The 12,408-nt window shown below is 37.9% G+C and overlaps 1 protein-coding gene across 1 annotated transcript in view; it reads left to right on the top strand.

Annotated features, from left to right (window-relative positions):
- Positions 1 to 552: 552 nt before the first annotated feature.
- The window catches only part of LOC105271755 (nose resistant to fluoxetine protein 6-like), a 162,557-nt gene continuing 150,701 nt past the window's right edge, over positions 553 to 12,408 (top strand). The window contains exon 1 of the mRNA XM_011313478.1: positions 553 to 705. Within this exon, the coding sequence (XP_011311780.1) occupies positions 553 to 705 (153 nt within the window). The remainder of the gene's footprint in view (positions 706 to 12,408) is intronic.

Raw genomic sequence — 12,408 nt, 5'->3', positions numbered from 1 at the left:
CGGAGTTGGTCTGCGATGATCTTTTAGAGCGTCCAATAAGGGTTTCAACTCCCTGTTCGCTCCTTAGCTGTCGTTGGCCAGGGGTAAAACGGCCAGTTAAGTAGAGAAAGACGAAATATATCAATGAATCGCATAGTGCTGGTAACAGAATAGAGGCGATCACAGGCAAAGTAAATAGTCGAAATGTACCGCAATATTCCATTTGCCCCACATTATAATCCACGATCGATAAAAATTAGTTATTTTATTTTATCCCGTTGTATAACATAGTCCAATCTCTGGCGCTTTTTACCGTGTCCACTGCAAGTATACCGAATGTGCATTGAAAAAAATTGGTCATGGAATGACTAAACCTTTTGAAGGTGGACTTTACACTACCAGCTTCAGTCAAATTTTGACTTGCGAAAAATCAGTCTGTTTAATTTCCCGACACTGTGCGAGAAATTTATGGTGTATTTAAGGTAGAAATTTCATCAGTAAACAATACCATAACTCGACTTATGATATGTTCATGGTAACTTTTTTTCCAATTTCTTTCCTGCACAGCATGTCATGTTTTATCTCTTGTTTTATAGAATTCAGGAGCCATTCGCCCTCTTTGATGAGCTTTATGATAAACCGTGGTTGAGAGCTGGTCCCTATTTCATTGGGGCAATAACAGGCTGGACATTGTTCAAGACCAATTGCGACCTACGAATGCCGGTGGTAAGAAAAATAATTTCAACAACAAAATTAATTTAAACATATACGAAAATTTTTTAGTAATCAGCTATTCCCTCCAACACCGTAAGGAAATCGGATATGATTAGTTAAGTCGTCCACCATTATTCCCGTTCAAAATCATTCGGATGACCTTCTAGAGCTGGGAGGTTGAAGGGAAGACAGGAATCCACGTTATAACTTGGTGGAGGAAATGAAAAACGCTCTATTATATCTGTAAAAACAGCACTCCGGGGACGTATTTTATCCAAATCCGCGCCGAACGAGTCAGTTTTGATGAAAAATGTTGCTAAATTACTTTCCAGCGTGTGTAGCAGATGTTACTTTATGTTATGAGTACCGACAAACCGTGTATTGTTATTGTCCAAGAGACGCAAGTGAAAAGGCAGGTGATAAACGGCCACTTACCTCCCTAGAGCAATAAAGGTACAAGATTAGAGCGGGCCGAGTGATATAAAATTGTGTTTTCGTCGCATTGTATTATATGTTGATTGACAGATTTCGATGTGATATTCAAAATTTGTTTCGATTTTCTCAATTTCTTTGAATCGGTTACTTCTTATTGTGATAATGTGCTGAATTCAGCATTTAAGATATTCATCATTTTACACTGTCGGAATGTTTTATTGTTAATTGGGAGTTGTCCATTGGATTACAGTTAGGCATCTTATAACAGTTCTGGTGATTATTGAATATTCATCAAATTCCGATTTAGTTGTCTGGTTTTCTTCATTTTTCGTTGAGTAATAACGGTTCTTGTTGAAATTTGATCTTGTCATGTGTTATTCTGGAATCAATATTTTTATATACAAAAGTGTGAGGCGACATTGTTCATTTAGTAACGTTTATTGTTGCTTTTTTTTGAAAACCTTTGGACGATGGGATTTAGTGTCAGGAGTCAAGGGTTAACACGGATTTACACCTGCTATTCGACGATTGAATTGATGGATATTGGACGATACATTTGGACGATACATGCCCATCACAGCAGTGTTTTCGTGGGAAAAGGCACTCAGAATTTAAGTTTTCTGGAGTACGGATGATCAACTCCGGCGTTATTCAGACATGCACCGAAGCGGCACTCCTTTCATAGAAATAGACCTAATCGTTTGAGAAACAGTATGCAGTGTGTACAGTAGACTTTCACGTTGTTGTGGCATTTCTGTCGGGGATGAATCCCATAAAACGCCCAAGTGGAAAAGGCATAGTGAATCTGCCCGCAGCAAATTTCAAGGCGTTAATTTTTTGACAATATGTGTTGCCGAAATAAATAATTCTGTCAAAAATCTGAGATATTTATCTTGATTGCATGATTTTTATTAATTAAAAAAAAACTTCTTTTTCAATTTTATTTTTTCTTTCCATTGTAAAAATGATTTCAAAAATGTCAATTTCAATGATTTCAAAGTACTCCAATTAATTCAGCACTGGAGGTGGAAATAATTCCCGAACGAACAAAATAAATACCGTTTTTTCAGAAAAATATACTGAACAAAATAAGCGAATTTCATATCTCTCACTTGGACAGAACACATTTTTAGTTAATTACACACTATCGCTCATCGGTGCACGACAAGTAATACCATACACGGTTTCGTTCGCATTGAGGAAAACGAGATGAAATAAATATCATTTTGTAAAGAAAAAAATTCTTCACACAATCGAGGTAAGAAGTACTAAACTACGGGTTGTTAATTTTTGGAAATTAATTCTCAAAAGTCCGTTAACGCGTACAGTCCTTAACGATCGACATGATCCACCCCACGAAAATTATGGCGAAACAAGAGAATCTCATCTTGTTCCAAAGTAGTTATGTTCCTCTGTATTAATTTGGGCAGGATAGGACAGGGATGAATTCAACAACTTACTTATTTCAGATATTCAGATAATACATTGCAGTGAAAACATAATTATTTTTACAATATATAATTTTTAATAAAAACATCACGACATTTTGCGTGGACGAAAAACATTCTTAAAAATAAATTTTGTAAGTGACCGAGGAAATTCTACCGCTCTGGCCCGTTGGATAATCACTCAATTGAAGCATAAGCTATATCCAATTCCTGTAGAGTCCATCCAGATGCAAGTGATTGGCTATCATATAGAACATAAACAAAAGGAAACACATCCGGAAGGCCGGATGGAGGGAATTTTTTACCGAATGGCGATTTTACGTCCTCCCACTTTGCGGTCAAAGCAAGCAGCTTGATCTCAAGCCCAAACCTATCGGTAATAGCGGAAATCGCTAGAAACCAGGTCGACATTGAACAGTGGGGCTTGAGAGGGCTCTCCAAAAAATTTTTCATCTGTTTTTTATGTTAAATGAAAAATTTATGGGATAATTCCATTGTTAGCGGGGCTGAGAGAGTTTTATCTGTACGGGACAAAAAAAAATCGTGTGCAAATTTATGTTTGAATGGTAGAGAATTGTCTGAAATATCCAAATTGGGCGTTCCCTCGAAAATATTTTTTTGCAACTGTAGTTGGCATGCTTCATTGTTATTAACAAATATAGAAATTGTTAAATAATAGGGGGAAACATTGTTTTGTAAATTTAGACTGAATCGATTCGCAATAATGTAAAATGCCGAAAATTATTAGTCCATCCAAAACTTTTTTTGGAAAGGCTTCATCTTAACAAATTAAAAAATCGGTAATCAATTAGGGAAAAAATTGTGGCACATTAAATTTCAATTTAAATTCGGCTCAGCTGACTGAAAATAGTGTCGAACGTCGAGATTTGTTGGACCCTTGGAGTTATAAAATTCAATCCTATTATTCCAACGTCAATACCTGATTTCCAAGAGGGTAGGCAGGAGCAAAAGAAAAGTCTCTACACGTATATATAATAATTAAAATATTATAAATAATTATATAATAAATAAAAATATAATAAATATAATATAATAAATAAAAATAATAAATTAAAATATTAAAATATTATAAATAATTATATAATAATTAAATAATTATAATAAAAAAAACATTATGTAATAATGTAATTATATAGAATTTGACAGGTGCAGATTGACTCAGTATCACGTCGGAGTCGATCTGTACCTGTCAAATTCAACCCCATTTTTCGAACCTTCACTACACCATTCCACAGGTTGGCCTGGTCGAAGGGAAGTAAAGAAAATGTCTCTAAATATGTTAATCGATTCAAGCGATGATTAGACGGAGTGACGAGGTCAAATGAGTGTAGTAGTGAAAAAAATGACGGATCGCAGGTAGACTGAGCGTGGCAGGTTGAAATGGGGGTTGACGGTTGGATGAATGTGTCTGGATAGAATGGGGGTGATGGTGTAATGACTGCATGGAAAAAACTGAGTGGTTGAGGGTGGGCTGAGTATGTCGGAGCAAAATCGGGGGTGATGATGGGCTCACTGCATGGGGAAAACTGAGAAGTTGAGGGCGAAATGAATGCATTGGGAAACAATGGGGGCTTGAGGGTCAGATGAGTATGTTAGGGTCTAGCGTGGGGTGATGGTGTAATGAGGGTATGGGGGAAAAGAAGGAGTTGAGGGTTGCTGACTGTGTCAGTGTCAAATGGAGACTGGTGGTGACGAGAGTGCATGGAAGAAACTGAGGGTTGCAAGATGGAATAAATTCATTGACAAAAATGAGATTTTGAGGGTGGTATGAGCAGATTGAAGTATCAGGGTGAAGTTGTGGTTGATGAAGGAATGAGTACATAGGAAAAATGATGGGTGACGATCGGATGAGTGACTCAGGGTAAATGGTGGTTGGAGGAGAGTTGAGTGCATCGGAAAAAATCGGAGTTTAAGGGAGGGATGAATGCGTCAGGGTGTAGTGGGGGTCGATGGTGAGATGAGTGAGTGAGCAACAATGAAGGGATGAGTGTGTTAGAGTCAAATGGGGATTGTTGATGAGATGAGTTTGTCAGGGGAAACTGGGGTTTGTTGATGACATATCTGCGTACAGAGTGGGATTAATTCATTGCCAAAAAATGGGGGTTGAGGATGGGGTGAATTCATGATGGAAAAATGAGAGCATACGAGAAATGATCTGTTCAAGGTGGGATGAGTGGGTCATTATGTTATGGAGGGTCATGGTAGGATGAGTACATGAAAAAAATAGGGGTTGAAGGACGGATGAGTGCATGATCAAGGGTTGTGGCTTGCATCAGTGTGTCAGGGTCAGGCGGAAGTTGATGGTGGGGTAGGTCCATGAAAAAAAATGACGGGTTGAGGCTGCCATGAGTGTGTCAGGGTGAAATAAGAGATTGAGGCTAGGATGAGTGTGTCAGGGTCAAATGGGGGTGGAGATTGGAAAGAGGATCAGACTCAAATGGGAGATTGAGCTTGGGATGGGTGTATTAGGGTGAGATGGCGGTTGAGGCCGGAATGAATATGTCAGGGTGGAATGAGCCTTAACGCTGCGATCAGTGTCAGGGTCTAATGAGGGTCAAGCTAGGATGAGTATGTTAGGGTGAAATGGTGCCTTGATGGTGGGATAAGTACAGGGGAAAAAATGAGGATTTGAGGTTGGGCTGAGTGTCTCAGGGTGAAGTGGAGGTTGACCATTACTCCAGTAACCATCTGTGTTTAAAATGGAGACAAATATGGGTGGCTTTTCACAAAAATTATCAATCGGGAAAATCCGGAAATGATCGTGACCCATCGGTCAACGGTCATCTCCAAACCATCAAAAGCACCATCACCCCCCTCAACGCACTCTGTTCGTATCAACCAGTGAACGCGATAACATATATGTCTAATCTGATCCTCACCGTAAACTAAACGAAACTCACCGAGTGAACGCACCTAAATATTCAACTGTTAATTCAACAAAATCACCTTGTACACTAATACATTCTACAATTAACTTAACATTTAACTTGTAGATCAACAAAAATCAACCTGTAAATTATTGTAAAAACCGCATTGAGATTGACCACGTGTTTTAGTAAATTAATAATCGTTGTGTGTGAGAATCTCCGCGAGTTAATACATTTTACAAAATCACCGCGTTTTTCCTGTACTTCTCCCGATCCACCCTACTCAACAGTTACCTCAACAAACACATTGCCGGGCACTTTATCCTTATTCCTACCCGTTCATCCCCTACAGCGGTTGGAAGAAATTTTATTGTAAAAAATCCCTACAAAAATTGAAAATTTACTTTTCTTCATCTTTATTGCTGTAGAAAAATTCTTTTAAAAAATGGATAAAAATAATGTTTGCGCTCATTTCTTGTTCAAATTTTTTTTTTTTACAAATTCAGACAAATTTACGTGACAAAATAAAGGATATCTTTCGATACAATTGCCGTTTTTTGTTTTTTTTTTATAATTTGTAAAATTTTCTTTCCTACAAAAAAGTTCCTCAACACTAACGGGAAACTACCATGCATTGGCTTGTAATAGCAATTCAGGGGCTGCACCCCTTAATCGAACGTCTCGAATAAGTACCTCTACTGCAGCTGTAGCACTGACACTTGTTACTGCATTCCACCGATGTGGAGGCGCATGTGTGCAATGCTTGGTTGGCCTGCCCCAGTATAAATGTGTGTTCGTTGAAAAGGTGTCAGTTTCCTGACAATATTATTTCGAATTATTTCAGTTCCATACAATTGACATAATAATTACACCATAATTGCTGACATGTAAGACTCGATAGGATCAAATCATTTTGCATTATTTATATAAATATTATTGAAAATGTCACTGTGGCAAAAGATATCCAGATACAAGCGAAATAATTATTTAAACAATGTCCACAGTTGACAATTATACTCAGGCTTTTGGCATTTGTCTCACGGATGAAAACACGATGTACACTATCAAGTCCATTTGTGACTTATGAAGACAATAATGAACTGGGTTTTAAACAGACAATTATTTTTGAACTATAATTTTTTGTTTGCCGTTTTATTCCAATTACTACATCTTGTGAAGCAGTCTTTGAGAAAACACAGAGTAAAATGGTAACAATGGACTAGCTAATTTATATCAAGGGAAACAGGGAGGGGCACAAAATGTAAAAACCCTAACAGGTATACATGTTGAGTAAAATATATATATAGTCAAAATGGCTCCAGAAAAGTTTATATTATCATTTTCCTACAAATTTTCGCAATATTTTCGGTATTTGAATAATTGGAGGTCCTGTTAAATTACTTATAATTGTTACACTGTTAGGAAACTTAATTTCTTATCAACTAGGGGAAGGTGGGGCAAAGTGAACATTCGGAGTAGAATAGACATGATTAAAATTCAGAGGTTTTTCACGATCATCTTGGAATATGGGAGACATAGGAGATTTTTTATAAAAGCCTTTCTTGTAGAGCAAAATGAAACTGACAAAAAATGAAAATTTCGCTATCTACCATCACCTGAGAGATATCCGATAACGCTGATTTGATATATAATCTCAACGTTGTTTCATCATTCATCTGCAAATGAAATTGTGACAACAATCCACATTCATTTCGTGGCATTATTCAAAACTGGTGTCCATATTGCCCCATGCTCCCCTATACATAATTAAATTATAAGAGTGGAAACTCATTTGAATCGAGACATGTCATTCAATATGCATCTTATTAATAGTAACCGAAACCTAACTCAAAAAACTCCTCTTCATCACTATCATCATCTTCTTCCATTGCGTTATCATATGGATCTTCTTCGTGTTCTTCCGTTTAATTCTAAGATTCAGCTTCTCCCTCTGGTGTTCCATCTGTTACCCCGATGAGTAAATTCGAGCATTCATCATCACTTGTACATCTTTTGCAAAGTGAGGTACACTAAAGACCAGCCTTTTTACAGGTGAATCTTGCTATGTCGCATTTTGATCTGACACACATACACGATACTTGAAAAATTGGACATTGGACAAGGAAAATGTCAGTATTAAAAAGGTTTATCGGTAGATTTCAAAGAATTTGATGGACTGGTGGAATCGGCTAATGGAGTGATATGAGCCAATGAATGATTGATGTATCGATTTATGAAAATCGTAGTATGGCCAGACCAATGCATGGAAAGAGTGAATTACGGCCAAAGAGTAAAGATGCTCAATTAAAATGGATCAACATAGAAAAGTGAAATGAGTTGATAAAATTTCATGGGTTGACATGGCAAGAGGGGTTTGACGAACCAAATGGGTATATTTCAGTCAGGATAATCAAAGAATTATGAGGGTGGCTCAATTAAACCTGATCAGTCGATAGTCGATAGACAATAGTTGATATGGAGCAGCAGGGCTGGTCGTTTTCGTTGGGATCAATATGACATTTTCACCTCCTAGACGTTCCCATCCCCATTTCAGTGGATCTAATTTATTTCGCATCGACAGTTGAATTTGATAATACACTCTTTTGACATGTTCCTCTAAAGCTGCCTTAGTTAGTGCTAAAGCTGGCAAAATATCTTTCTTCGCAGAAGCTACTAAAGAAGTGAAGATCTCATATCGAAGATCGTTTACGGGAAGATCTGTTTCTTTATCCGTATACGAACGTCTAATGATTTGCTCACCAGCAATGAACAATTCTGCAACATCCTTACTGCTGCTTCTCGGAGCGTTTCAACCTTTTGTAATAATGAAATTATCTTTTTTGACCCTTGTTATAAATAGCAAAAAGAATGATAGATTTCAGATGTTTGTTATTGCGGGCGGAGTAAACATGTTTTTTCTTTCTCTTTCGCATAATGATTTCAGTGTGCACAATTAGTACGTCGGTGTCTCCTTCTGCAATTTTCATGAGAATGCCATGATTCTGCAAATGTACTGAGAGCAGTTGGACCAGCTTAAATTTATTAAGCACGTTCGAAAGGAACTGACCTTTGGTCACTGTCACTAATCTATCTGATTCGATGATCACATCAGGTGCCACGAATTTCTCCATGCGTCGCAGTCGTTCATAAGATTTTACTCCTATGATATCATTTTTGTAACAATCGAAAATAATGATAGCATCTGAACAAAAGTGCTCAACAATGTGTCTGCGATACATTTAAAAAATTTGCGAGTAGGTTTTCCCATGAGGCCAATTCATATGCTGTAACAGCCAACCACCATCAACTACAAATTTACAAGTTTTCAACAATTCAGAATTTCTGATTGCGGATTGAAATGTTGTGTAGAAGTCTAACTTTTTGCTCTGTCGCATCCAGCCTTTGTCATCAAAGAGGCTTAAAGGCACCGCTGCCAACTCGTAATTTAATGCTTATTTAGTCAATTCTAAATTTCCGCTGAAGAGGATGGAGTTTTTTTGGAACAGCATGTACGTGTCAATTTTTAGGACGGAATTTGACCTATTCAAATGAATGGCCTCGGATGCTGAGCTTAGATTTTTAACTTTGTATAACCTGTATATAGTCGCATTGTCAGGAGTTTTTCCGATCATCTTTTTCATCGATTCCGTCTCTTTTTCTACTGCTTGGTGACAATTGATGAAATGGCCTCCCATGACCTCTGTAGAAAGAAAAACTAGAGAATGACTATTATAGAACGGGTTATGAGAGTCCAGTCGAAATAAAAGCTTCTCGATATCTTGGTTATCTCTTGACATTCCGCTGTCGCTGAGATCGAGATGTTGTTTACTATTAGCGGTTCTTATTCCACAATAATCCTCAAGACCTTCCATTATCGTAAATGCAGTGATTGTAAAAAAAAGCTAGTTATGTAAACGCATTGTACTCATCTTCATCCATGTGCAAGTGTAGATTGGCCATGTCTTGGAGATAGAACTGAGCACTTCTTGCGTATGCGTGATGTCCTGATGCATGGGAAAGAGGAAGTGTATTGGCAACTGCTTGAAGGTGAAGATCCCAGTTACCTAGCCTTTCGACTTCGTTTAACTGCAATAAAATTGTCACGGACTTAAAGTACTGAATCCATAGTTTACTTGTGCTCCCGTTATGATTCCCAAGTCTTGCCAATTCAGCCTCGAAAGCCTCCGCCATATCTTTAATTGTCTGTGTGTTGCAATCCCCAATGTTCAGTAACTTCCAATCGGACAGGAAATCCTTCATAAAAACATTCCATTCGTCTAATACATTGAGATAACTACAGATTTTCATCCCCAGAGTTGTAAATATCAATATGTGAGCACGTAGAGATCTGGAGAATGCATGTCCGGTAAGCATTTTTTTCACCGTTTCTAGTGCATAGATCACCGACCACAAATCATCAAGCCCACTTCCTGTCATAGTATATCCCATAGCCCCCATTACGACATCATAAGATGAAATATTCTTAGTAGTATGGTTGTGTTGTTCATTGATGTATTCGCGAGTGACACGATCATGGATTTCGTTTTCCAATATAACGGCTGATCGAAGGTAATAAGTGTATTTTTTTGTTTAATCTTTTTAGTTTCACCTACTGCATAATGAAGGGCTCTGTGAAGTGTTGTGAGATTAGAGGGAGGCCAATTTATGAAGGGCAAACAGACGATGTTTGATTGTCTCACTGGCAAGTCTTGCTCCGAGGATAACGTTTCCATAAATCCGCTCCAAGAAGGGAGTTCAGCGCTCTGAAGATGTTTTCTCCATAAATTGGTAGAATATGTCCATGGAATTAGAGTTAATTTTCCAACTTGGAGATTCTCAATGTCAACATAGATGATATTTTTCATTCCACTCTGTTCTGAAGCTAAATATGGGATAGTAGAAATACGTTTTTGCGCCGCTATTTCCAAGCTGGTAAGCATTTTTGGCAATTTTTTGAACCTCCATGATAAGAAACATTATCGTGTGGTGTAAAGACAGCGATTCTTTCAAGACAATGAAATGTCTCCCGTCCATCCAAAGTGGCAACATTGTGGTCCGTATTATCAAACACGTATTGCACGAATGTACCCTCATCTACATTCATATTTGGTTGGTCCATGATCGTACTCAACTCAAATAATTTAAGATTGCGCCAAGTAGCACACACACCAATTCTTGACAGCAAGTCTATAACCAGTTTACTGCCCGTTTTCCTGTGGATATACGTTCCGATTGCTAGTTGCAATTTGGAAATGAAGGACTTTGGACGAATAGCTGATACAACGGTATGACAAAGCAAATCTCTAAGACTTCTGTGTTTTACTTCTTTTTCGGAGTCAAACATAATAACGTTCTGAAAAAACGCTGGAAATTCACAGGAATTTGGACGGAAACTGTCATAAAAAATTTGTTTGCAGGAGAATACGAAGTTGTGTCAAAAGTTGCCTCGGCTGCTTCTTCGTGAAGCATTTCAGCTGCTGTTTGCAAAAAAAGCCAACGCCGCTCGGAAGCCACCTTGCCACGATCCCCGAATGAGTCGCTACAAATTTTCGGGATGTCAAACTTTTTAAAGCGAATTTGCGTCTGTCTTCCAGTATGTAAATCAATGAATATTTCATCACCATAAAATAATTTCAACTTCTTGTACAACATTTCATTACAGAGAGTATTTTCACCCATGATTTCACGCAATTCTGTTACTGAAAATTTTATTTTATTACTTTTTTCAAGATGATCTGTCACACTACGAAAAGCTTCTTCATTTTGCGTATTGTCTACCCGCGGCTTTGATCTCAGTGGTGCAACCAATCGGTTGTAACAGAGTCTGTGATAACCAGCTTTGACTTCCACCAATGACACATCGCCTTTCAATCGATTAATTATCTCTGCACTTAGTTTGCTGTCGTTGTTTTCAGCCATATCCAAACTTCGGTTCTTCAAGAGAGGGTCTGTTATGCGACTTATCTTTTCACGAAATGACTACATTCGTTTTGCACATAATGTACATAAATCTTTAAAATTAAATGTAGTAGTATTTGGGATACTGCTTAAAGGGTCCAAAGGATATTCTGTCTGAGAAGCGGAAGCCACCTATGTGACAGAAGTCTCTGATTGCGAGCAACTTGGGATGGTTTCTCGGTTGGAGTCGATAGTTGGTGATGGGCTAGGTGTCTCAATTCGTCTCCGTTTTGCAGGTCTATCGGAGAATTAAGATTATTTTTTTCTGGCAACTCTCGTGAACCGTGAAATAATCTTTTCCCTCCCATATTCGCCATAACTCATCTTGTCGGCTTTTGCTTTTTTGGTAAAACTCTGTTGTTGCTTGTCTTGCACAACAACTATAAGCAGCAGATCTGGTCAGGATCCATTTTAAAAGTGTATTTGAAAAATGTCTCTGCTTAGTACAAAGACGATTCGAAGGAAATTGTGTCATTAAGGATGTTAGGGCATTACAGTCCATTCTAGCTAATAAAAAATATAGTGCGTTTAAGCTGACATCGCGATTCCCCAGGCTAGAGAATTATCACTAGCAGTAACTCTCTTATTTTGACAACGTTGCAAGGAGCGTCCAATCATGGGCCCCTCAGCGTATACGGGTATATGTATGTGTGTAAGTTGAAATGTCATGGCGTCAAGTGATTGGGGTAAAATCATATTTGATAAAAGTGGCAAAAAACTCTTTATATGGAGGCGAAAACGTGTGTCGGAAAAAATTTATCATCAGAGATTAAGCCAAGTGCAAGTGTGTAAAAGAAGAAAAAAAATGGTTTGATAAACGTGAATCTTTGTTTACATAAATCCAATGATCCTATGCCTTCACGTGTGGTAAGTCGGTATGCCACTGATCTACGCAATTGAATTTGCCGCGCGTCACTACACTGACAGTGTTGTCACATTGAACGAGAGGGAGAATTTTTGTAACTAGACGGGCGAAATAATTCATT

Source organism: Fopius arisanus, unplaced genomic scaffold (genome assembly GCF_000806365.1).
Source record: "Fopius arisanus strain USDA-PBARC FA_bdor unplaced genomic scaffold, ASM80636v1 scaffold00123, whole genome shotgun sequence".
Classification (NCBI taxonomy): domain Eukaryota; kingdom Metazoa; phylum Arthropoda; class Insecta; order Hymenoptera; family Braconidae; genus Fopius; species Fopius arisanus.
Note: the sequence above shows the minus strand (reverse complement) of the source record. Positions and strands in the feature narration are given on the sequence as shown.